This window comes from Pocillopora verrucosa, chromosome 5 (assembly GCF_036669915.1).
Source record: "Pocillopora verrucosa isolate sample1 chromosome 5, ASM3666991v2, whole genome shotgun sequence".
NCBI lineage: Eukaryota > Metazoa > Cnidaria > Anthozoa > Scleractinia > Pocilloporidae > Pocillopora > Pocillopora verrucosa.
In genome coordinates this window covers 5,036,489-5,064,481 of record NC_089316.1, presented here as the reverse complement: position 1 = coordinate 5,064,481, position 27,993 = coordinate 5,036,489, and the positions used below count along the sequence as shown (strand labels likewise).

The 27,993-nt window shown below is 36.5% G+C and overlaps 1 protein-coding gene across 1 annotated transcript; it reads left to right on the top strand.

Moving 5' to 3' along the window:
* The first annotated feature begins 870 nt into the window (after window positions 1-870).
* On the top strand, window positions 871-6,050 carry LOC131779417 (uncharacterized). Its single transcript, XM_066167434.1, has 5 exons — window positions 871-1,008; window positions 3,151-3,244; window positions 4,200-4,233; window positions 4,702-4,772; window positions 5,530-6,050. Exons 2-5 carry the CDS (start codon window positions 3,172-3,174, stop codon window positions 5,721-5,723), a joined length of 372 nt encoding a protein of 123 aa, XP_066023531.1. The 5' UTR covers window positions 871-1,008; window positions 3,151-3,171; the 3' UTR covers window positions 5,724-6,050.
* The last annotated feature ends 21,943 nt before the right edge of the window (window positions 6,051-27,993 follow it).

Sequence of the window (27,993 nt, the reverse complement as noted above, 5' to 3'; positions counted from 1 at the left end):
TTCGGTGATATACTTATTTGTAATGTTTAAATGTATTTTTGTGACATGAAAGAGGTCACGTTGTCACCGCAGGGGTGAAAATAGTCCATTTCGCAAAATAGTAACTCTCCTAAAATTACTATTTTGCGAAATACATTTTAATACGGTTTAAGAAATAACAGGAGGCCAAAATGTTCGGTGATATACTAATTTGTAATGTTTAAATGAATTTTTATGACATGAAAGAGGTCACGTTACCGCAGGGTGAAAATTGTCCATTTCGCAAAATAGTAACTATCCTAAAATTACTATTTTGCGAAATACATTTTAATACGGTTTAAGAAATAAGAGGAGGCCAAAATGTTCGGTGATATACTAATTTGTAATGTTTAAATGTATTTTTGTGACATGAAAGAGGTCACGTTGTCACCGCAGGGGTGAAAATGGTCCATTTCGCAAAATAGTAACTCTCCTAAAATTACTATTTTGCGAAATATATTTTAATACGGTTTAAGAAATAAGAGGAGGCCAAAATTTTCGGTTATATACTAATTTGTAATGTTTAAATGTATTTTCGCGACATGAAAGAGGTCACGTTGTCACCGCAGAGTGAAAATAGTCCATTTCGCAAAATAGTAACTCTCCTAAAATTACTATTTTGCGAAATTAATAAAAATCCTTCTTATTAATGAACGATTACTCCAAAATCCTTGTGAAAGTTATCTTTACCTTATTTGAAAATATATCTGCATTATTCCTTTTGTTTTATTTCATCTGACCCGATTTCGTTTCGTTTCGTTTCGTTTCGTTTCGTTTCGCAAAATAGTATAAGCCAAGAAGAGTCGCCTGCCTCCGCTTGCCACGATTAGATTGCAGCCGACATTTTATTACACTCAAAGATCGCGTAAATTGGATGATGATCTCCAATGAAGAACAACTTAAGATTGTTGTTCTGTGGTACTTTTTTTTTTTTCATGTGGGTATGCTGCTGGAGCCAAAAAGAAGAAGGATCTATAAACTATTGTTGAGGTATGTGGAGAGATTGAAATCTCAGACAAGCTTCTTGTGCTTAAATTACTGGTAGTATTTCTTTGTGATCGATCGGGTGCTAATTTCTGCAATTTTGAATTTGGATTTTATCTTTCTTCGAAAAAAAAAAGCGAGCATTTATAAAGTTTGTGAAATTGGTATTATTTGAGGGAAAATTCACGAAATTTGTCGCGATAACCTACCCGCGCGGATTTTGTAATGCAGTCGAGAAAATTAGAAGCTTAAGTTTTTAAACTTTGCATACGTATGGTACGTACGGGAGGACTTTGGGTGAACTTTATAGCAAAATATGTTATACTGAAAAAAAATCCATATTAGTTTGTTAGCCAAAAGAGGCTAAGCTAAAGGTTGTTGTTGGAATATCGATTAAACTGTTGATATGTATTGTGTATGCCAGTTGATAACACTTCTGTGGTAAATGTGAACGACATTAGTCCTTCGCGGGCGAAAGATACTAAAATATCACGCGCTATTTTTTTTTTGTCCTTTTATCGCGGTATTTGTTTCATCGATATTCAAAATAATATTTTTTCAAGCGCTCCTCATGGAAAAAAAGTGGAAAATCAAATAACTATCAACATTTTTGCTTTTTTTGTTCAAATACATGCACACTACATAATAGTCTGGGCTATTTGAGAAGGAGTGTCACGACAGGTGGTCTAAAGTGATGTTAGAAATTAATAATTTATTACAAATTTCGTCTCCTGGCAGCAGTGATTAGGTTAATACCATGGCTTTGATCTTCTAGTTTACACAAAATATAATTTGTAAGGACTTAAAAGCATAGATCTTCACATGTGATTCATACAACGTAACTTATACAATGTAACAATGAATTATATTCATACATGTACCAATCCAATAAGCACAAGATTTTAATTGTAATATGTATTAGAGAAAATGTATGATTTGTGCATTTCTGGAGAGTAGTTCAAATACCTGACTGTGTATATATTGTTGAATTAAGACAAACAAAATGGAGTTGAGAGGGGAAATTCCTACAGTCTCGTTAAAACATTCACTAGAATTTTCATTCAAAGTATGGTGTTGAAACTCAGTAGAATATGAGTGACACAACATGTTAAGAATATTCTCAAAATATTTATACAAAAAAAAAGTACATGCCACTATAATTTTAGCAGGAAAACATGGTCTGCACAGTAATCTGAATGTTCTCTGATCTGTGATGGCTTTTAGTGTTCTTTTCAATAAGCTATTTTATTGCCAAATTTGGAAACTGGTGGGCAATGGACATAATCAAGTAAATTGTGTTAAATTGGATGAGTAAATGTAAATATAATTAAGTGAGGGAGCAAAATCAAATCCAAGGGATTAAAGACATTACTTAAATACTCTCTTAAGGGTTTGCACAGAATGCAGTTATTTAATTTCTTAAATTATGGAAATTTTTACACTAATTGGGAAAGAATGCAGAAATGAAGACTATTATTAACCTAGATGAAATTTGGAGTTTTTAATTCTTTTTTAGTTTAGAAGCTTCCAGTAGAGCCAGTAAATATGTGATCATTATCTGTCTGCACTTGTTGGTTTTATATCAGAAGTCTCACTTTTTGAATATTTAATACTGCCAACTTGTGCATAATTGCCACATGGACAGACTTTCCATGAAGTATTCTATATATGTGACCTTTCCATTCAGTAAAAGCCTGCTACCTGTGAGGACAAAGCAGATAATGGCAACATTGTTTCTGTTCACTATACAGTATGCACATGTATGACTTCATTTTGTCTGCTTCTTACTTGAAAGCATTACAGGGAATTCCTAAGGAAAGGATGTTCTCACAAGCTTACATTTTTCTAGCCAGAAATTTGAACCAAAAATTGTTTTAGTCACCTGGGTGCCAAGCTGTTATTAATAAATAGATTTTGGCATCCTCTCCCTTTAGCTTTCTATTATCATTTGAAATTAGACTGCCTAAACAAAAAGGCAAAAATAAACTGCCAAAATAAAAAAAAACAACAACAACAATAACACAAAGTAAACAACAACAACACAAAGTAAACAAAAACAAAAAAGTAAAAACCTGTTCTCAATTCTTAATAAAGATGTAGCTATCACAAATGTTTGAATTTCCTTAATTTGTCAATGAACTCTTTTAGGGTACACTGGAGAATGGACAAATGTCCAACTCATCCCTGGCAAAAGGAAGGGAGCCACTTGAGTTCCAGTTGGGCAAAAGGAAGGTTATCAAAGGTAACTTGCTCCAGGACCTCTTTGATTATTTTGCCATACTATCAGGATGATTTAATTTCAGATTCATAAAGCCATAAAGCCAAAGTTATCAGTCAATTGCTCCCTAGAGCAAAAAAAAATATAATAAGCTGATGAGAACTCAATTTAACAACAAGTAAATTGAATAAAGCATGAAAACACTCAAATGAGCTTTGTGGCCATCGGTTTTTGATTTTTTAATCTGATTAGTTGAGAAGATGGAGCAAGTGTTCTTGACCAATCACAAAGGAACATGAAGTCCAGAAACCACAACTTTAAATTAGGTTATTGTCAATACTTCGATTTATTCAAATGAAAATTGTTCAACATGTTGACTTCTTTTACTATCTGGTTTCTAATACTTTTATTGAAAGCTCCCAATTAACACCATTTTAGAGATGTTAAGATTTCCCAATTCTTCATGTCATGTATATAAAATATTCTCTTGACTTACAATTTGTGAATTATTTAGCTACCAGAGTATGACTTACAACTGTATGACATTTAATTAGTCATGCACATGTGCATAATAAGATATAAAAATTATAAAGAAGAAAAGACTGAAAGCTAATAAAACAAGAAAACAATCACCTTTCAATAAGGCACCTCTTTATCCTCTGTCAATCAATTATGCTTGAGGATTTGATTACATGGGAACCTTTTGTGATATCTAATGTAGTGAGCATCATTGAAATTAAAAAGGACAGTGTAATTACTGTGTTCAAACTGCAGGAAGAAAGGACTTTTGAGTTTTTCTATTGTCTGTTTAGTAATACATGTTTAAAAGCTCCCAGTTAAAGCCCTTTTAGAGATGTTAAGATTTCCCAATTTTTCATTTCATGTAAACTGCAGTGACAGAATGTTCACCAATTTAAAAGTAGTCTCCTCCTTATAACTTTTTACTTATTTCTTTATTTATTAATTTATTTGTTTACAGGTTGGGAGATGGGTATAAAAGGAATGTGCATAGGGTAAGTTTTAGAATGGCTATGTAATAAAAAATGACAACGAGGTCACAGAGAGGTCTTTATTGAGCGAGGGACTCGTTCTAAAGGGGGGCTTTGCAGGATTTCCTCAAGTGAAAAAAAAATACCTGCTCAAAATTTTACTTCTAAGCAACAAGTTAGGAAGCAAAAAATTGTGCCCATGGATGGATACTATTTTCCAAGTTCTATTCATTTGAAACAAGCTATTTGCAGGCAAAACTGACAACAAGACTGGCATGTCAACTTTTAAGTAAAACTCCCTTTGGACTTCATAGCCCCTTACTGTCTTAACTGCCTTTCTCGTCATCCTTTTCGCATTGTTCATTCTCCACAAATAAGTTCAAAAACCCTTTTGGTTGATCATTTTTGTGGCTCCCTCAAATGAGTTTACAGAAGCGACGCTTAGGCTGATATTTTTTAATAGTCTATGATTCTGCTTTTTCTTTTTTGCAGTGAAAAAAGAAAATTGATCATCCCTCCTCACGTAGGGTACAGAGCTTGTGGAATTCAGAATGTTATTCCTGGTAAGTAAATGTGGATTGTAACAATGACCATGGAGGACCTAAGGGGGCCTATAAATACAGAAGATGGCCTGAGTGCAAGTGCAAGTTTTAATTTATGACATAAGTAATATTTGGGAAGTTTTCTTAACCCTTTAACTCCCAGATCAAATTTGTAATTCTCCTTACTGTCAACCATAGAATTCTTATGATGTTAGTTCAGAGAATTTAGCATTGGATCAACTAATTATCCCCAAATTGACATTTTTCTTTACTTAGAATAAGAAATTTCCAACGAGTCGGAAAATGCTCATATTTTCTTTGTAATGGCAATTTGATAAAATAATTATGACATTTCAACCGAGTTTAAAGTTTTTTGAAATATTTAGAACTTAGCATTTTTTGTTTGTCTTTAATTCTGAGCACATGCAATATGTAAATCCTGTGTTGCAAGCTATAACTTATTTTATTGGGCATAAGTCATTGACCAAGCACGAGCGAAATATTTGTTGGATATATGGTAATAGCCAAATAGGGAAAAAATTTCTTTTGAATTTCTTGTTATAACACAGATGGGAATGGTTAAGAAGCCTTTCCTTTTCGCTCTCTTAGCAAGATTTCTGTGCAGCCCCATTCTTCATTATGCAGATAGTTTATGTATAAAGAGAATAATGGCAGAAACAATATTTTTCCTTTAGGACTATGATATTAATATCATTCTACGTTCCTGAATAAACAGCAAATCCTAACATTTTCTTTTTTTTGCTCTATTCACACATAGCTGACTCTGTACTAATTTTTACCACCGAGCTCATGTCCATTAAGAGGAAGTCGCTGTTCGATCCAAAGTTACTGCTGCAAATAGGATTTTGGCCGCTCCTGGCTGGAGTGATTTTGTACTATCTGTATAGAAAGGCATCTAAGAAATCTGGCAAGCCTGAAACAAAGTCGAGCAAGAAAAATAAAAAGAAGTAATAAAACTGTAAACCGTTTAATTTATGAGGTTATTCGTAAATGATATCAGAGTATGCCTCTTTCTCGGCATCAGTTGACTATGACACGATTTTATACCCTAATTTTGGAAACTTTCCATGCGCAACGCTTAAAAATTCGTTGACCACTCTGGAGCAATCAGCGTAGAAACCAGAACTCGGTTAGTGATTGAGAAAGGTGACAATTAACCCTTTAACTCCCAAGATCTGATTGTCAATTCTCCCCTCTAGCTACTACACATTTCCTTGTTAATTGATTACGAGAATTAGGTGTTCAATCAAGGAAATAAATTGTACCTGATGAGTCTAAGTGTTCTCATTAGCTGTTTGCTGTATAATATATGGATACTGGAGGGAGAAGTTACTTGGTAATCACTCCAGGGAGTTAGAGGGTTAAAGTACATTGCCTGAAGCGCGGGCAAACGCGACTGACCAGTTCGCGACTAGCTTTTAATTTAGATTTGATTGGTTGAGAGGATGGTGCAAGTTTTCTGGACCAATCACAGAGCGCAGTAAAGCAAACCCAAAGGGAACTTGGCTTGCTTTTGACACTTCACACTTACTTTAGACAGCGAATATTGCTCTACATTTTCTTAAGAACCAGTCAAATGATCTATCGAAAAGTATTGTCCGCCTCTATTTACGATTATTCAAAGGTAATGCTACTCACTAAATGATATGGAAAGTCACGGTAAGTAGAATTTCTTCGTTTGCTCGTAATGGCGCTTCTACATGTTATCTCTCTTCCTATGGTTAACTGAAGAGATAACTTTACAAGAAACGAGGGGATTTAATTCAGCTTTCGCTCCCTGAATTCTTTCGGTTCCTGATGTGGAAGCCCCAATCGAAAGAACTTACCGAAAGTTTAGTTTAGAAGAACTCATAACTATGCTTAAATTTTGTTCACCGAAAAAATTAGGAGAATCCAGGCATTAAATGACTAAACGTGAGGATTATTAATTAAAATGCCAATAAATACCTTTCCAAGTCATTTTGCAAAGGAGTGAAAAATACCTATGGTGTTTAGACCGCGTGTCAAGAGTTATAACCCAATCAATGATATATTTGCGATAACAAATTTGTTTCGGAACCAATTTTACGCAAACAACGAAAATGATTTGAGTAGTAAAACTTTACATAAGTAATTTGTAAGGTCAACCCTAGTAGTAGTGATCTATGAGAAAGGCCTTAAACACGCTTTCCCCCGCTGGCAAAAAATGGATATCTAAATATAACACAACTCATCACCTGACGGATATCACCCGCTGTGAGCGTGTGTGAGAGGAGGGGGGGTTGGGCAGTAAGGGAAGAAGCGGGACTGCCCGCTCCTAGAACCGATCAGATCACAAAATTGTAAAATACCACCCCTTCACGAACTGAGAAAAAAAGAGAAAGTGATGGTAAACTATCAACTGGCTGAGGAAGGTCCTTGTGGTGAAAACTTGAAAACCCTGCCCTCTAACGGAGATTTAAACTCTAAGAACCTCCCAGTCGGTAAATAACATATTTATCTTTCCACTGACGGGTCATTTTCAATCCATGGACATTATATCGCGGAAAAAAGTTTCGTTTTCGAGAAGTTGATAAAAGAAGAAAATAAAAATGCTTTTGAGATGAGATCCGTAGTTTTAAATTCTCGGTTCAAAAAAGTAAGTCAGTGTTCATGAAAATAAAAAAAAATGTATTTAGGGTAAAAAATTTGGCATAATTTGGATTTGAAAGTCAAATACTGTTATGAAATAATAAAAGCGTTGGTTACCGATGAATAGTCACGTTAGTCATATAATTTAGTCAGTTTATTCAGTTCATTGCAACATTATATAAATAAGTTATTAAAACTGCTCAAAGAGAAAAGGGAAAAGAAAAAAAAAAAAAACAAATATACCTTATTTCAGTTCTCTTTTGAGGTAGACGTGGACTTGTGTGAAAGTTACGTGATGGAAATTTTTGTCTATTTAAAACTTAATTTATTAAAAACAACAGTTAAAACAGCTGTAAAACCCTTTACCCTTGTGTGAATTAATTATCTTCTGCTTATGCGGATAAACGCGATCAGATTCTTTCAGAGTAAAGGGACAATCAACATTCAGGTACTAAACGTAAGAGCTTCGTTTCTTTCTGTTCTTGTTTCATATTAGTTTAATTCATCTCTCTCGCTCACTATACGGTACAAAAGTTAGATTTGAAAGTAGAGAGAATTTTTTGTTGATAGGATATAAGCTTCCTAAATGTTGACAGATGGCGATCCTTTCGATGACATCATTTTTGTTATGTTTCTTACCACAATATTTATCCTAAACTATTCTAGCTTCTGAAGTTCTGTAATTCGATCATTTTAGTTTGTTTTCTCTATTTTTGTGATTTTTATGTTATCGTTTCCGCCTTTTTTGAGAGACAAAGGACACGAAAAAAGTTAAACAAATTAATCGAGTAGTTGATCGACATAGAAAAGAGTCTAAATTCTTCGAAAAACACAAATAGTAGTATTATCCTCGAAATAATAAACAAGAGTGTATGTTTTGTAACGGTATTTGACAATGGAGATTCGAATTTTACTGAAAGGGAAACATATTCCTTGTAAGTTGTTCAAACGTTAATTTGAAAGTCAAATGGCACCTGAGGAAAAAGACACGAAGAAGTCAGTTTGTGAATGATAAACAGTTATATTCACAGAGTATCGCACATAATCTTTAGAAAAAAAATTTTCAACTCTACGATTTTGTGGAATCTTTCCAGAAGCCTTGTTCAAAAATCTGTCCTGATGAGAGATTGAAAAAATTGCTGAATTAATTATTCTTTTACGTGCTATAGAAAGCGCGCAACGCATACAGATCTTTTTTCCTGTCAGTTCTTTGATGATGTGCTGCAATTTTTGCAGGAGAGTGATAAAAGCGCAATTTCTCCTTCTATTGTCAATATATGATGATATTGAACAGATTTACTTTGATAAGAACGAGACCGGTTAAACCACAAAATCGCAAACCTAACATTTCTGTGGCTTTTCTTCATCTAAAGATTAAAAAACACTTTTGAATAGTTTCTCGCGACATTCGCGCCATAAATTATGCAAAATATAACTAATATATATATATATAGATATTGAAACATCTGTTGTTTAAAGGGCAATAGCAGTTCTCTTACCAAAAAGAACGAATAGTAACGGTTTTAGAATTTAAGGTAAGTTTTAGAACAATGAAGAACCTAGTTATTCTATTACGAGCTCTTTTTATCTAAAGGTGGCGAGCCTTCCTTTTTATTGCGAGATAACTACATGTACACAGTCAGTACAGATGTCGATCCTGTTGATGAATATGCTACGTGCTTTACCACAATATAGTTTCTAATATGTCTAAAATATTTTTCCACTGCAAAATCAACTCGATTCCTTTCAGTTTATAACCATAGTATCTGTGAGTTATGCTCTAGATGTGCATTTTACGCCCTGTCAAAACCAGTACACGACAAAATGAGTAAAACTTTAATCAATTCATGATAACACTTCATTCAATTCATCGAAATCTCATTTCCCTCTACCAACATCGTTATATTGTCAAGAAAATTAGTGTTGAGAATTTTGGAAAACGATCAACTCGATTAAATGAAAAATTCAAATGACATCAGAGCACAAACAAAAAGCATGCAGCTTGTAAAATTATCAGCTGAGTGATGGATAAAAGGATAACTATTCCCAGCGCGAGGATTTCGATTTATTTCCTCCAAAACTGTAAATGTGTCATCAATATATTCGCCGAAGAGGTTGGAGAACACCACAAGGGAAAAGAAAAGCACTTTCTTTGTAGAAAGGAAAATTCCAAAAAATTTGTACATTCTTTCTTCCTTACATTAAAAATGCATGAACATAATATTTACTTTGTGCAACGGTCGGGATTTTGTTCAGCTTTTCCAAAGGAATAAAAATCACCTTTATATTTCATGTTTAGAGGATGAAAAGCGCCAAATATAGTATGGAATATTTTTATCGGTCGCCATGAATTAGCAATAAGTTTATCAATGATTCATCTCCTAACCGAATTCTAACTAAGCTCAGTGATCACATTGGAATTCCTATTTCTTATTTTTATTGGGTTGTTAAGTAGTCTGTAAGCGAGAATTGAGAGACTGATTCATTTCGGGTGCATGTTGATGGACTGCGTAATTTAAACCTGATAATATGAACTTATCGAGATACTTTGAATGGCCTCTTTTCCAAGATATTTTGGCTAAGGAAGGAAAAGAAGAATAATTATCCGCTCTACAAAATTTCGTACATGTATTTGAGGTCATTTTTTTAAAAAAAGACAAGAATCGTGATAAGGAATCAAAGTGGAACTACCTTTTACTATTCCTCACATTTAGGATTAGTAGGGGCTTTGGAATCGATAGCGAACTACCAAGGTTTTTTAGGATTAAAACTTTTAATATTCTTCACATTACTATTATTACTTTTTTTTCTAATTATCTTCTTATTCAAAGTTCAAGAAGTAAACGTAAACGAAGCGTGCATCCGTTAGTTGTTCTTAGATTTTTATTTGACATTTTCATGTTTTTTTCGATTTTTATGGATTTTATCATTATTTTGTAAATATTTTTAGTAATTACAGTGAATAAAGGATTATTACTACCACCTGTCTATGATCAAAATAAAAGGGAAACAGCGATTTTTATTCGAAAATTGCCGACTCTATGTAGATGAAGTTAATATAAAAATTGCTTTCTTATACGGTGAATACATATGGCTTCTGTAGTATCAGACGAAGAGGAAAGGAGACTTCGAGTAAACACAAGCTAGCACGAGGTTTATTCATGATGGCCGACCTTTAAGCCAGCATGCAATGCAAAGCCTAATCCTACAGCTTCCTTAGATACATATATCACTCCACGCGTTAAAACAAGACAAAAACTTATATTCACAAAGCTGCTCTTTCAATTATTTTTTCTTTTTATTTCGTGTTCCTATTTTGGAATTCTTAGTCCAACAAAAGATTTTACAACCGGTTTATTAATCTTTCTTGTTGGCTTTTGCTGACCATAGGCAGGGACTTTTTTCTCCTTTACCATGAAAAATTGAAAGCTTAAAAAAAAGACAGCATTCGAATTCAATTTATATTTAGATTCTGAATGCAGAAAAGTCATCCATCAGTCAGTCAGGGTTCCAAGAATTAATATTTTTTTATGCTGATATTACATGACATCAGCCTCAGTAACCAAAGTACATTATCTCAATTTCAGATTTAAAAAAAAGTTAACTCTCTCAACATATCAACAATTTTTTTTCAGGAAATAGGTGTCGAGAAAAACGAGATTCATCATTTATGGACTATCGAGAATAAACCGTATAATAAATGATCTTGTTGTTTTCAATTTTGGTCCCAAACTACGTAATGGACCGAACAAGAGATTCGGCTTCTTTTCAATACACTTTTTTCTAGAGTTGGTTCTCAAACTAGCAATGATTTCCAAAACTCAGGTGAAATAATGGTTCATAGAAAAAAAGAATCACTTTCGTCGAAGATAAAAGCATACATAAACATAATTTTCTATTTGAAAACAATAATTGCATTTCACTGTGTCTACATGGATTTGTTTACAAATCTCTGTTGGCTTGATGTAAGCTTACAGTGAATAAGGAAAAATTAAGCATATGAACTTTACTTCTAGAGCACACAACATTGTGATGGTATCTTCAATGGCCAAGTGGAGTTTCATCCTTGTTTTCTGTAAGTGCCTTGGCTGTTTACAATCATTATCTAAAAATTTTAAGCTTTCTGGTTTTTTTTTTTCTAATTATGAAGGAGGGGAGGCTCCATGGGTGGGGTGTGCCCCACTGAGAAGGGAACAGAGATGGTGAGTAGGATATTCGTCGAAGGAGGGCATTAAAGAGTTAGAGGATGAACGAAGACGGCATCTGCTGAAAGATGAGCAAGAGATCGTTATCTCTTGAATATGAATGTATTATGCAACTTTTAAGTCTAAAAACTGTACATGTGAAATGGGCGCATTCTTTGTTAAAAATTGTCTAAGACGTCACGATTGTCCCATCTGAGGTTGAAATAAGGATCTCCTGCATATTTTATATCTCTTTTAAGTTCAACAAAATTAACTCAAATTAAAATTCAATAAAATAGTTCCAATGAAATGTATTTGAAAACCAGTGATAAACCAACTTTTCTCTATCCTCGATACATTTTTTTTCACAAGGAAACTAGATTTACGGTCTTAATTCTAAATCGCTGGCACTTTTTCCATTTGGAATCGGAGACTCTTTGTTGCAGTGGCTATACTCCAAGCTTGGTGAGCCCTAGCCCTGACCGACAATTTATGTTCTGTTATTGAGCTAGTTACTTCACACAATGTCTGTGCTTATTTCTTCATTTAGCTTTTGTATATTTTGTTTCTGTCAAGCTAGGATAACCTCTGTGGGGTAATAAATGGATTTTTTTAAGATTTAATTTAACTCGAATGTTTGAAATCGTCATTCGTTTTGTCCCAGCCGGAGCAGAGGTCGATTTGTGGGTACTACTTCACTCTCTCCTGCGCGGAGTATAAAATAAAGTAAAGTATATTTTAATTTAGGATTTGTTTAATGGTCTAAAATTCAGTAAATGGAGTAATTGTGCTCGCAAGACAGATCTCAGTTTTTTCGCAAGCCATTGTCTTTTTTCTTGGTCTTAATGTATCATTTATAATTTCTTCATAATAACTATCAGTTGTTTTTGTCTCAATCAGACTAATTGACTCGTTGCAGTTATTGCAGGTCTGATTGAGTATGATACGCAAGCACGTGCACAAGATTGGAAACGAGTCCAGGAGTTTGACGGGAAAAAATTTCTCTCAGTTTCACGGGGAAATTATGTGGAACTAAACTTTACAATACGCAGCAACATTCCACGACTATGTCTATGGGGATTTAATCTTGAAATTCGTGATGGCAGCAGTCAGTCAACCAATCTTCTTGGTGAATTCTGTGGAGATTACGGAACTGGAGTAGTGCGATCCAGTGGACGATACATGTGGTTGAAATTTATCGCGACAGGTCTCTATAACTTCGACGTATTCTATACCGCCAGATCCATCAATGAAACAGGCATGATGTTTCTTTCAATAAATCAATACATACCTATATATATATGCATATAGATATATATATATATATATATATATATATATCTATTACTAATTGTAAATTCCAGAAACAACTAGACTTTTGGTTAATAGAGTAAGAGAGGTGGTAGGTTTTGAGCTTGGTAAACAAGTAGAAAAAGATGTTTTTGGTCTGGTCTCGAGCGTAGGACGAAAAAAAAAATTCTGAGTCCCCATGAGGAATCAAACCTCAGACTTCAGGATTCCGCGCTTCGACGCTCTACCACTGAGCCACAGAGACTTTACGGTGAGCGAGGTCTATTATGAAGTTCATATGACACGCGTCCTGCATACTGCTAGGATGAACAACGTCGATGGCGTCATGTTTGTAGGTCAAATTGTAGATCAAATTGTATTGAGCAATTGTTACTTCGCCTACACGTTTTATTCTGTAGAAGTAATAACTACCAAGTTAATGATACGGTAGACCTTCGAGGTCTATTACTGTCAAGTTTACCAATCAAAACTTCACCGGTCTACATTACGTCAGAGGCCATCGCGGAGATCCATTTTGAAAGACGCAATTCCCTCACACGGTCGTTTAGGTTGCAAACGACGAAGATTGTTTTATGCTTCTAAGGTTTTCCCGGTAATTCACGTCTTTGGGTGAACACATGTCAAGTTATGTCAAAACTCGGAAAAACTTAAAATGCCAACCCCTTATAAAATCATAGAAGCGTCCTGCAGAGTCTCAGGAGGTTCCTAGCAAAAACAGGATTTGCGGTAACTACTTAACAGTAACCCGTGACAGACCTTAAGTTCAATTCTGCTGAACGGCAATTTTGATTTCAATTTTTTGAAGGACGCCGCGGCAAAAATGAATGGTTGCTGATCGACTGCGAGCAGCGAAAATTTCCAAAACTACAAGGCCTTATCCACTTTGTGAGATTATTTCGCCATTCCGCAATGAATTTCTTTACTTCTTTTGCTGAAAGCCAGGCTTCTTTTTTACTTTCACCTATGGACTCTTTTCCTTTTAATCTTTCTCCATTCACATGCTAGTTTTAAACGCAGGTGGATAACAGAGATTTTCGTCCGCATTTCAATATCTCACCAAAATGTTCTTGGAAATTATAGTGAAATACATAATACTTAGTTTGACATGAAAAAAAAATTAAAACATAAAAAAACAAAAAGTTGGCACTCGAAGGTCTACCGTATCCTTAAATCCACAGACAGACAGGCGGAGACAAAGGAAGGGGAAGGATACAAATAGAATCCGTATGTTACTTTGGCCTGAACACTGAATTGTGTCAGAGTTAGAATATTTTTTGATGTACATGTATACGAATTATCCTATCGAACTGTTTCTAAGGTTTTCTGCATACATACACCATAATAATTCCAACAATTACTTCCCTTTTTTCTTTGAAATCTAATATAGTCAATCCTACGTTGGATCAAGCTGCAAATACGCAGTATGTATTTTTGAACAGAACCTCTAAACTGTGGTGCCCAGTGAAAGGTGCGCCAGCTCCATACATTGTATGGAGAAAAGATGGTGTCACTGTTCAAAATAGTACCAGCATAACATTTCAGCTTCAAGTAACTTCAGAAGACAACGTGAATTACAGCTGCGAGGTAAGAAGAGATGGAGAGGTATTAAGAAGAAACATCAGCCTCAGAATTGAAGGTGAGGTATTATTGTTTTGTTGAAGTATATCAGTACTTTGTGTAATTGGATTGTCTAAACCTGTACTTTTTCATTTGCTCAAAATTCTAACCACCCCCAAAACGTTTAAGCTACTTTGGCGGTTGGATCTTATTTGACCTTTCAAAAGTAATCTTTCTATATCCCTTTAGTTTAACTTGTATGTTGTTTTTAGGTTTGAATGTTAATTATTGGTATGATAGTTATCTAGTGAAGGGAAAGGCGTATATGATGATAACCAAAGGAAATTCCAAGGAAATTCACATTCTATTCCAAGTGAAGTTACTTTACCAGTTTGTCGATTTTGGCGCCTGCATAGAGTGTACCTGAAGTTCGTGTTTTCAATCCAGTTTTCATCTTTGACTCATGATCAGTTAATTTATATCGTAACTCTGAAGTGTTCGTTTAATCTTGGTAATTGTGATTTTACAGTAATGTTCTATCAAAGTGAAATATTCTTCGATGCCCAAACAACTGACTTAAGTCTTACAAATTTGAAGCCTTTGTTGACGAATTTTAACGGCCAATCATTTCTTGCCTCATTTTAGAGTGCCCAGGCTCTTGCGAATGTGATGTCTTCCACCAAACTATCGTTAGTGTGGAATGCAGTGGAAAAAGCTTTAATTCAATTGAATGGAAATTTCCGCCTGCTATGTCAAAATTGTGAGTGTAATTAAACAGTTATAAACACAGCATATAGTTTAGTAACAAAGTGGGAAATGAAGGATTTGCTTTATCGGGTTGATCAAAGAGTGTAATTAGCTGTCAAGCCACGCTAACGAAGAATCTAAACTCATTTTAAGTCTTAACTCTCGATTTCAACAACGGTTGCAGCACACAGAGCTGAAAACGTTCTATAATACGTCACTGAAATAAAAGTGAAAACAATAAACTTATCAGTTCAGTTTGGTTTATCTGTTGACGTTGTGACAACATTTAGTTTGCGCTACTTTTTCACTTTAACTGGTGTAATAGCTGACCAGAAATCAATGTAACTATCTTGATGCCTGGGATACAAAACATTATTTATATCAAGGCTAAAGATAAGGAATAAACTATTCGATCAATGAAATTTGAACCATAAAACAGTTGCTTAATACCAAAGGAAGTAAAAGAACGCCAATAATAAGAAGCACCGCATGAGCCAATTGCTAGCGCTGCTCTTAACACTGCAAAGTTCAGTGGCCAACTGGTGAGAGTGTTTGACTCCAGATTGACAGGTTCGGATTTAAGCCCTGGCCAGATCAATGTATTGTGTTTTGGGGAAAGACATTCTCTCTAGCCAGAGATCAAAAATAGATACAGTGAAACTAAGAATAATATCCCTACTCTTCAGAAAATGGCAAAATATCAGGCGATGATGGATCATTAGGCTGACGAGAGTAACCTATGATTCAAGATACGATATTAGTCATTTATTAGTTGTTTTCTTTATAAATTTCCTTATAGTTTTGACAATGAAGAGATTAGACGTTCAGGTGTCATTCTTATCGTAACGGTTGTACTCAGCATGTACTTTACATGTGCTAACGTTATCTTGATAGGCACGTAAGCTACAACAAGCTGAGGGACTTGCCCCAAGGAATCTTCAGTAATTATACCCAGCTGGAGTGGCTGTAAGCCAAGACTATTTGTTATTTGTGTCAGACACGTTTGTAATGATTCTTGAAAGGAATTTGAGTAACAGTGAACTAAGGGACTCCTCACCGAGTAATCTGCGGTTGTAATGTTGAGTCTTTCTAGCTCCCAAAAATCATGACTAGCTTCGCCCAACAGTTACTTCAGTTACTTCAGTTACTGTGTCAGTGACACGGACTGACGTGTGATCTTGTGGCCTGATCGTCCGGATGGGGGTAGTCCTGCGAAGGATTGTTGTCGACTGACAATATTTCTTTACTCGACCCTTAGGATAACCTCCGCTGGACTTATCGAAACGTTGGAATTGGTTCCGAACACAATCCTTCGAAGCACCACTTTCACCCGGACAATAATAATTACCCGATAAATTCTTCTTAATTTGGGGAGCCTCCCCGCTAGAGATTGCGAAATCCCCCCCACCCCTGCTTTTTTAGTGTTAATGGGTATTTAACCAATGCCCCTTCCCCCTCCTTCAGGCTCCGGGTTTACATAGAGCTCCCAAATCTAAGAATTAAGGCACAGTCTCCAAAAATAAAGAAAAAATACTTCACGTGAAAATGGAACGAGCTCACTTACAGTTCTGGTTAAGCACAAAATAGGCTATATTCATGGCTGATAGAAAAGAAATGATTACATAGATTTGTTTGAGCCCCCCTATCAAAGCTCACACGAAAGTACAGCATTACCGGATGCACCCTTTGATTTAATGTAATTATCGATTACATGGTAATGAACACCACCCTCTACCAATTCTCGGCAGGGATATTAGCAACAACCAGTTGAAGGAATTACCATCAGGCATATTCAGTAACAATACCAAGCTGTCCATCCTGTAAGTTAGGACCCTTTCTTCTTTTTGTAAAGAATGCCTAAGATCCATCTCGCACAGGGCAAGATAGATATCATATCAAAGCATGCAAGGAAATACAGCATTACCGGATACACCCTTCAATTAAACGTAATTGTTGAATACATCGTGAAACACCACCCTCTATCTATTCTTGGCAGGAATATAAACAACAATCAGTTGAAGGAATTACCATCAGGCATATTAAGTAACAATACCAAGCTGTACTACCTGTAAGTTCGGACTCTTTCTTCTGTTTGTAAAGAATGCCATCAGAGGAGAGAGTTTCTTCTTGTTGCGCTTGATTTTAAATCTGCTATAAAGTATACGTTTGTTAGGTAAAGAAAAATAAACAATAGACCATCAATGAAGCAACACAAAATAAGACAACTGGTCAGGTCGAATTTAACTTATGCAAGTCACAAATTTATTCTAACATTCAAGTTGAACCTTCTTGCGAAGAGATGTTATCTCACTTTTCCAGCTTTACAATGTGTAAAGCACTCAGTTGTTCTCAGTGCTTAAAAATTAAAAAAAAACCAACAAGTTTCAATTAGTTTTGAGCCATATTATAATTCGTAATGCTACCTTAGGTTTTTTCATGTAAAAAACGGAAACGAAGACGTCGGTTCTTGTAGAATGTGACTTTGTTAGGATATTTGAACATTAAAATATAAGAAATTTCTAGCATACACAGTTCCTGCACTTAACTTTCATAAGTGGAGGCACATAGTTTGTCTTCTGACTTTTTATAGACCTGTTTCATACGTCCCAAATATTAAACTAAAATATATGTAAAGTAAAAAGTAAGGACTAATCTTCTTAGTTTTAATCCTGCTGACATTTTAAAAGGAAGACAATAGAACGTAAACAGATAATTTCAGGGACAATTAGTGGCATTCAAGGCTTTATAATAATTAGACTGTGTCGCTAAAGTCACAGATTTGTATTATTGCTTGATACATTAGTCTTGATAGACCCATCAGCCCCCGCTATAAAAAGCTGAGATCGGAATCCATTTTACATGCAGGGAGGATGTAGTTTTTAATTACTTGGTGATTATTCATCCCAGTAAAATCAAATTAATCTTTAATAATTTATACAGTCATCCATTCAAGCACTTCTCAGCCTTATTTTCTTTGAAGCGTTGAGTTGGGAAAAGGGGGAAGTGGGGGAATAGCCCTTAGAGGCCTATTTTTACTACCCAAAGGGAAGTGCGTCTCGTTGTGTCGTTCAATCGTCCTTGATTCCGATCGATGAAAAGAAAACTCAGGCACTATATCATTTATTCGAGTCTCTCATTAAGGCTCCCTAAGAGTCTTATTCATTGTGCATTAATTTTGGTCCAGAGGATGTGACCATCACTTCTGAATGCGGGTTGCAAGTTTCAATTCTGCGATAAAAAGACAATCTCTATAAAACAAGGTAGACTTTATTTATGCTGGAATACAAATTATGCGACGCTGTCGAGAGATGTGCCCATTAGTCGCATCTTCTTCATTTTCAATACATCTGCTTGTAATCAAGTGTAGATACCCGTCGCAAGTTTCAATTTTTCGATTAAAGAAAATCCGAATAGGATTTTTAAGATATACTATAACCGAAAAACATCCAATATAGAATATGAACCTCGACTTGCATAAAATTATGCATGTTTTGTTGTTTCCCCTCCCAAATTGTCGGAGGGTCTTGCAATGGTAGGATTGTGGTTCAAGATATCGTGACATTGTAGAACCATGTGTTTTTGGGCTAGTAGGCCATCAAACCTGTCAAACATGGAATCTACCCTCGATTTACACTCGAAGCTGGACATCTATCGAGTAGTGTCTTCCATCACATACATCGCGTCATAAGCCCTCGATATACATACACTCTGGTTTAACCTTTACCTCCAAGGAAGAGAAAGTTAGGATCGATACAGTCTTAGAAATGTGGAATAATTACTGCTTGGCAAGACGAACACAATTTTCGAGCTCTAAACAAATTTCAGTCTTAGTAGAACGAGACCGACATGAAAGAATGTGAGTGGATCTGGACTCATGACCAAAGAGATGCCTTTGAAGAGATCAAAGACGCTGTTAAAAAAAAGCACCAGAACTCAAGTACTTCAGAAAGGGTGACCCAACAGAGGGCCAAGGAGATGCGTCCAAGAATAGACTTGACTTTTTACTAATACAGCAAGGTGAACCAGTGACACTTCCGTTGGCAGAGAGGAAGTTTTCTAAGATAGAGAAGTAATTTTTGTTCCCGGTCTTTGGCACGGAGCACAACCACCAATATGTGTTCGTTAACAAAGTCATCCTGCGGACTGATCAAAAATCCCTGGTCTTTATTATCCAGAAGCCCTTAGCATCAGCACCCAAGAAGCTAGAGTGCCTTGTTACCATTTCAGCAGTATGACTACGAAATAAGCTACAAGCGTAACAGAGGTGTGCTGCCGGCCGGCTATCTATCGAGAGCTTTCATGAAGGGCTGCGAGCTTACCCTCGCAGAACAAGTGGTCGATCGCATTCATAACGACCACTTCTTTTCCGTTCCAGATCACTAACTCAATGAAACCCAGAGAGAGAGATTTGTGACCCAACTCTACAGAGGCTAAAATGCACAATCTTGAATGGCTTCCCTGATACAGAAGATGATCTCCCAGCAGTCATCCATCCGAGCCACTCCAGACGAGCCTCAAGCACCTCCGTTAGCAGACGCTACAATATGACCCACCAACTAGACAAAGCCACAGCGGCAAAACCAAGAACTGGCCAGTCACTTTCTGTAACACCCAACAAGCCCCAAGTAGTGTAGACCAGACCATTAGATCTGGACGGTTGTCAAAGCCATCAAGTTACTTGCAGGACCATGCATAAGTAAAATCGAATGGCTGTCTGTAGGCCACCGTCCTCATCCAGAGTTCATAGCCACAGAGTACATGCACACTGACGTGTGCATGCGGGGAAGTCTTTATGTTAGACCACGCCATGATTTCGCACAACTACATAATGAGCTGAGACCTGGACCCTGAACTCTTAAGTGCGGTATGCAACGATGTTGAAAGCAAATCCGTTCCTCAAGACATCAGCACAGAACAACTGAACAGAGGAGCTAACAAATCACAAGGCTGGTAATTCTTGCACACTTGACTTCGATAAGAATAAAGTATGATTGTAATCGAAAGTAGTATCAAAACTGCTATTATAAAAAACATTGTTATCATTACCACTGTTTTCATAGCTGTGGTTGTATCAATTTTTTGACACTTTGATTTTATATTTTTTTCTTTTTTATAAAAATGGGCCTTTGCTAGGTATCCTTAACGCTCAGAATATTCACCAGCTTACAGTCATTGAAATGCGACCAATGTTCGATTTGATAGGATTTCACAAGGCAAGAAAAGACAAAATGCAACGTCAGGGAAAGAAAAAAAAGTTAAAGAACATTCTATGTGTACCGCTACCAAATAATCAACTATAGGAGTTCACAACTTTCACACTTACGAACTGTGGGTGGATTATGAACCAAGTCTCAATACGACCATTAGGCAAAATACGAAAATGCTTAAGAACAAAGTGGAAGTACTCGGTTTGAGTCAGGAAATGTTCTTTGGATTTTTATAGAGCTGTTTCATGCCTCCCTAAAGATTATTAACCCTTCAAGCAAGATCCTTCGTGAGCCAAAGTTCTGTGTTTGCAATAATGGTACTAATGCTGGAGACAACTTAAACTGCAGTTACGATTGTTCCTTGTCGGTCTTAACAATAAATTAATATTTCTGTGAAACTTTATCAGCTTCAGAGCTCAGAAGCCTATTTTCAAAGATGGCTGCTTTTCTAATGTTGTAAAATTACACACTATTTGCGTCTCTTTTATTCTGCCGTGACCATGGGAAATTAGCCTTTTCCTTAGCAGTTCTACCAGAAATGGTAAAAAGGGAGTCAATTAAGTTTATCGGGGTTCCTCCTAGGAAAGATGTAATTGAAGAAATCATAGATGAATTTTGCTATAGGCATCAGCAAACGAAGAGCAAGATTTAGAAATGGATTTGTTCGGTGCTTACCCGAAAAAACTCTAGGTGGTCAAAATATTGATGATAATGATAATGCGTTTAGATTGCTAAAGCAGCTGAATACTTCTTGCAAACACTAACTGTCGTCTTTTGCTGAAAGGTACTTGGAAAACAACCAGTTGGAGGACTTGCCAAAAGACATATTCAGTAACAATATCGACCTAATAGAGCTGTAAGTAAAAAAGTAAAGAGTATTTTCAATAGTTTTACTCCAGGCCTACTGAATTTGTAAAGAGAAGACAAGAGGACATAAACAGATAATTTGAGGGACAGTTGAAACATTTAAGGTATAACAATGATTAAACCTTGTAGCCAAGGTTATAAATTATGGTCACATTCTAAGTACGCAGACTATTAATTTATCCTAGCGGCCAAGTTGCAATTTATTGCGTGAAAAATTTATCTCCAGACCGATTTTGGTCAAAAGTACTTACCAGTGAAACCTGTAGTACTAAGCGTAAAGCGCATGAAATGTGCTTGTTTACAACGAATGAGCCTGGAGAGACAACAAGAAAACTCAGGCACGTTATCATTTATTTAATAGATAATTTAATTTACTCCAGAGGCTGTGATTATCGCTTTTGAATACGGGTTGCAAGGTTAATTGTACGATAAAAAGACAATCTGTATTAAACAAGGTATGAGTTATTTGTGTTGGAATAATAACTATGCGAAGCTGTCGAGTGGTATACCCACTAGTCACATTCTCTTCATTTACAATATAATTGTTTATAATCAGGAGAGGATATTGGTCGAAAGTTACAATTTCTCAATTAAAGAAAATCTGAAAAAAGTTTTTGACATATTATCACGGAAAAACATCCAATGCAGAGTAAAACCTCGAATTGCTTAAAACTATGCATGTTATGTCGTTTTCCCTCCAAAATAATAAGAGGGTCTTACAATGGTAAGACTGTAGTGCCAGATATGGTGAGCTAATGACCTTAAGTGTTTTTGAGCTGGTAGGCCATCAAACCGGTTCAAGGTCCTGTTTACCTTGTTTTTTCTAATAATTCGGGCCGCTAACGCTACATGGAAGGTGCTTTTAACCTGTGTTTCAGTCGAATTTGAGCTGACTTTGGACCTAAACACAGCGACAGAATCTAGACAAATATGACGTGGTTAGCAGATAGCAGCAGCAATGCATCAGTTCCACGCAACAAACATTGGAGCAAATCTTCACTTCTAGTGTTCAAGTTCTTTCGAGGCTATAAATTCGTGGAGATCTAGAAAAATATTGAAATAAATAACTTGAAACACAGAATTTATCCTCCATTTACACTTGAAGCTGAACGGATATCGAGTAACGTCTTTCATCACATGTATCGGGTCAGAAGCCCTCCATATCCACCCTGGTTTACCCTTTACCTCTAAGGAGGAGAAATGCAGGATCGATAAAGTCTTAGAGAAGTGGATTAATTACTGCTAAGTAAGATGAACACGATCAAAAGTGCAGAGATTATTAGGGCTACTGAGGTACTTTTTCAAATTCGTATAAAACCTTTCAAGAATGTAAGAGCCACTACGCCGCCTTTTACGCAAGAATGCTTAGTGGATCTAGACTCATGAGCAGAAAGATGCCTTCAAAGAATTCAAAGACCCTGTTTCTAAAGCACCAGTACTCAATTACTTTAGTAAAAGTGACCCAACAGGGAGACAAGAAGATGCGTCCAAGGATGGGTTTGGCTTTTTACTGTTGCAGCATTGTCAACCAGTGACATATATAAGTGGGGCGCTCTCGGTGGCAGATAGTAAGTATTCACAAGTAATTTTTGGCGTCGGTCCTTGGCATTAAGCGTATCCACCAGCTGCTGCAGAAGATGACCTCCTTGCGGCAATCCATCCCAGGCGCTCCAGACGAGCCTCAAGTACTTTTGCTAACAGACACTCATATATTATTTTCACACCTAAGCAAAGTTATAGTGGCAATACCAGCAAGGCCCAGTCTCTGTCTGTAACACGAGACAAGCCCTAAGTAGTGGACTTCAGACCACTAGATCTGATCAATGACCATAGGGCATGCAAATTATGCTTCATAAAGCCTGATCAGGAGACTAACATACCGGTTCTCTTTTAATCAGCTCTTTCGAACTCTTAAAAAAAACTGGATTATTTTCCACAAAATTTTGATTTTAGGTCATGACTATAACTGGCAGTATAAACCTGAACGTAGCGTTCTTCTTCGCACCTGTTGGATTGAACATGCTTCATATAATTCTAAATGTTTCCGGTACATGAAGACAACACTACATGACCGAATATAATCTTACCCGTAACATTAATTTTTGGGCAGCTTTATAATCTATTTAAGGCATTAATATGAAACACGAAGAGAAAACATCGCATCTTAAACAAACGAGTCTGTTAGCGGGTGTGGTTTAGGGCCTCATGTAGAACATGAAAGATATAGGTTCCTTTGTAATGTTTGCGCATAACTGTAGAAAAAGACCTAAAAACAAACTTACAAAGGTACTTACATATCGGTATCGCTTGAGCTAAGGGTCAAGAGTCAAAAAACATCAAGAGATCCAGGTTGTCAAGGCCACTCAAAATCAAAGGGAAAATTACTTGAAAGGGATGCTGACTCAACTTTTATATGCACGTGGTGATGCTCAAAGGATCAATGACAAAAACAAAAACAAAAAAAAAATAGAATTAAACGCTAGAGGTACGTTCGTGGCTAAGACGTGAAGACAATTATTAAATTATTATTGGCGGTAAAAATATCCTGTCACTGAGTAGAAGGGACCACGCAGGGAGATCTGATCGCTGTGGCTCTTTTTTTTCTTACCGTCCAGCCTATGATCACGTGTCTACAGGTGGCGTCCGCGGCAAAGCAGACGTAGTTCCCCAATGATGCTGGTGGGACAGGTTATACTACAGAAATGAGATAGTAGGGCATGCGGAGTACTCTGGGTCCAGATTTTGGCTTCTTCCCAAACAAAACGAAGTGATGGATTATCGAAAAGCCAAACAAGACGGAAAGTGTGAAGGAAGTATTTAAAGAAAAGGATATTAAAACAACAGTATGGAATGGAAGGCACAACGAGGCGCGGCCATAGGCTTACGAAAGTAGTAAGAGGATTTCGTCACTGAGAAGTTGTCTGATTGGGTCAGTGAAGTAGGGTAATAGGCGGAGTTCGCTCAGACACAGCCACAGGCATGCTATGCCGTTTCCATCTCGGGCGTAGAACATCGGTGGACACACTTTCTGGTAACACTGCCCGAGGCATCAGGATCTACTAGAGCCACTGGAGAAAGCAAGAACTCTGAGACTTATTCCTGGAATATCGAAACGCAAGTGTAATCAGCTGGCAATGACCATGCTAGCTCTAATGTTCGCCTTGGAGGCGCCTGTGCCTTGCAAATCCGAGCCGGAAGTGCGCTTCATCAGTCAAAGTGTCAACGCACCTCGTTAAGTATCTCAAACATTTCAAACACAACAGCTAACAGGCGAGTCTCTTAGTAAGTCCGCACAGAACGTAGTCACTTTCGAAAGACCAGGAGAACCACAAAAGGTCAAGCGAGTGCTTGACCAAATAGCTGGAAAAGGCTGACAATACTTCCTTTCCGAGAATTGGGCGCCAACCTGATTAAACAAGAGTTCCGTGCTACTGTCAAACTACAATATCACTGGCCAGTGGATGATATTACAGCTGAACAGAGGAACAGGGCGCTTCGTTGTGTTGTTCAATTGTGCTTGGTTTTGAATCTGCTGAAAAGGATGAGTTTGCTAGTTACTCCATAGATAAACGATAGACCATCAATGGAGTGACATCACAAAGTCTTTAACCTCTATGTGACATATCAAAACAAAGTCCTGTCATATTTAAAGTAGGCAGGTTACTAATTTATCCTAGCATCCCAGTTAAACCTTGTTGCGTCCAAGAGTTGATTCAATCTGACAAGTTTATGAGGATCTAAGAGTCACAAGTACTCACCAGTGAAAAGTGTAGAACTTAACGTTCAATGTAAGGTCAAGAAAGGTGCTTATTTTCGATAACTGTACGAGGCCTGGTGAGATAAGAACAAAACTAAGGCATAACATAATTTTTTGGAGTCTCTCAATAACAAATCCATCCTTTGAGAGATAAAAATCACAGGGAGGACACTGTGTATGTAAAGTTAAAAAAAATAATTATTCAGACAATTTGTGTCTTGGTATGTTAAACTAAACCCCCCCCCCCTCCCCCTGCAATCAACGTCACCTGGCTTGTAACAAGGACTGCTCTAAATGACAGTAATGACAGTGTGTAATCTTAGTTCTCAATATGTAAAACTGGGCAGATGACATCGGTTTTTAAACAATGTGACTTTGTCAGCAGATTATGATTCTAAAAAAATGTCATTTTCGAGCAAACACGGGGCCTGCACCATGTTTACAAGCACAATGTAATCAAAACCCCTCCCTATTGCTTTTGGTAGGCTGTTGGGCAACAACCAATTGAAGAAATTACCATCAGGCATTTTCAGCAACAACACCCATCTGAGATCTACATACCATTCTCATTTATATATCTTCATATTTTGCTCGCTTTATAAATTATCAAAGAGAACTTGTGAAGTGTATTCCAAAGTTAATGTGTTCTGAAGTTAGTGTTTTCAAAAACAATTTCCTTTCTAATCGTAGTTTATTATATTGTATAATCTCTTTGTCAAAGACTGCATTCCCAAGTGTCGCCTTTTAAAAGTTTTCCCATGATCACTGGTCAAACAGTGGCGTAGCTTCTCGAAAATAAAATCCAATAAACTAGAGAAAGAAATCTATACAGTGAAGGAACATCACACCGCGTCGATCTAGAGTTTGATTAGCGAAATAAGTTTAAACATGGCGTAATCATTTCTGCTGGTACAAGTGAGTACAATGTGTATGTAAAGTTGAAAAAAAGCTATTCAGACAATTTGTGTCTTGGTATCTTAAACTCCCCCTCTCTGCAATCAATGTCGCCTGGATTATAATGAGGACTGCTCTAGATGACAGTGTGCAATCTTAGGCCTCTATATGTAAAACTGGACAGAAGACATCGGTTATCAGACAATATGACTTTCATAGAAGATTATAACTAAATTATACGTCATTTTCGAGCATACACGGTGCCCCCACCATGTTGATAAGCACAACGTAATTAAAACTCCTTTATATTTCTTTTGGTAGGTTGTTGGACAACAACCAGTTGAAGAAATTACCATCAGGTATTTTCAATAATAACACCAAGCTGAGAGCGCTGTAAGTTTGGAGTCTGTCTTATTTATGTAAGGAACGCATTAAATCCATCGCGCATTGATAAAAATAACAACAGATACGAGCAGCGTTGTCTTAGCTCCAAAAGAAATCAGCTACGAAGCGGGAATGTTTTATTTTTGTAAACATGGAATTATTTTACCCTGCACGTACAATGGAGTAGGGGTGTAGGTCAAATGCACCCATGGACTCCACCCTCCTACCCCCTGTGCTACATCCCTCTCCTCACTTCTGCTGAACACTACATACCATTCCCATTTATATATCTTCAAATTTTGCTCGCTTTATAAATAATCAAAGAGAACTTGTGAAGTGTATTCCGAAGTTAATGTGTTCTGAAGTTAGTATTTTCAAAAACAATTTCCTTTTTAATGGTAGTTTATTATATTGTATAATCTCTTGGTGAAAGACTGCACTCCCAAGTGTCGCCTTTTAAACGTTTTCCCATGATAAGATTCTTTGGTCAAACAGTGGCGTAGCTTGTCGAAAAGAAAATCTATTAAACCAGAGAGAGAAATCTGTACAATGGAAGAACATCACACCGCGTCAATCTAGAGTTTGATTAGCGAAATAAGTTTAAACATGACGTAATCATTTGTGCTGGTACAAGTGAGTACAATGTGTATGTAAAGTTGAAAAAAAGCTATTCAGACAATTTTTATCTTGGTATTTCTTAAACTCCCCCTCCCTGCAATCAATGTCGCCTGGATTATAATGAGGACTGCTCTAGATGACAGTGTGCAATGTTAGGTCTCTATATGTAAAACTGGACAGAAGACATCGGGTCTTAGACAATATGACTTTGTTAGCAGATTATAACTCTAAATTATACGTCAGTTTCGAGCATAAACGGTGCCCGCACCATGTTGATAAGCACAACGTAATTAAAACCCCTTTATATTACTTTTGGTAGGTTGTTGAACAACAACCAGTTGAAGAAATTACCATCAGGTATTTTCAGTAACAACACCAAGCTGACAGCGCTGTAAGTTTGGAGTCTGTCTTATTTATGTAAGGAACGCATTAAATCCATCGTGCATTGATAAAAATAACAACAGATACGAGCAGCGTTGTCTTAGCTCTAAACGAAATCAGCTACGAAGCGGGAATGTTTTATTTTTGTAAACATGGAATTATTTTACCCTGCACGTACAATGGAGTAGGGGTGTAGGTCAAATGCACCCATGGACTCCACCCTCCTACCCCCTGTGCTACATCCCTCTCCTCACTTCTGCTGAACACTACATACCATTCCCATTTATATATCTTCAAATTTTGTTCGCTATATAAATTATCAAAGGAAACTTGTGAAGTGTATTCCGAAGTTAATGTGTTCTGAAGTTAGTATTTTCAAAAACAATTTCCTTTTTAATGGTAGTTTATTATATTGTATAATCTCTTGGTCAAAGACTGCACTCCCAAGTGTCGCCTTTTAAAAGTTTTCCCATGATAAGATTCTTTGGTCAAACAGTGGCGTAGCTTGTCGAAAAGAAAATCTAGTAAACCAGAGAAATGATACCTGTACAATGAAGGAACATCACACCGCGTCAATCTAGAGTTTGATCAGCGAAAAATGGTTTAAACATGGCGTTATCATTTGTGCTGGTACAAGTGAAGACACTGTATGTAAAGTTGAAAAAAACTATTCAGGCAATTTGTGTCTTGGTATTTCTTAAACT

Excerpts from the sequence above, each read along its gene's own strand:
- LOC131779417 (XM_066167434.1), top strand. The coding sequence starts at position 3,172 with ATGTCCAACTCATCCCTGGCAAAAGGAAGGGAGCCACTTGAGTTCCAG. Across the intron at positions 3,245-4,199 it reads CAAAAGGAAGGTTATCAAAG|GTTGGGAGATGGGTATAAAA; the intron begins GTAACTTGCTCC and ends ATTTGTTTACAG. Across the intron at positions 4,234-4,701 it reads ATAAAAGGAATGTGCATAGG|TGAAAAAAGAAAATTGATCA; the intron begins GTAAGTTTTAGA and ends TCTTTTTTGCAG.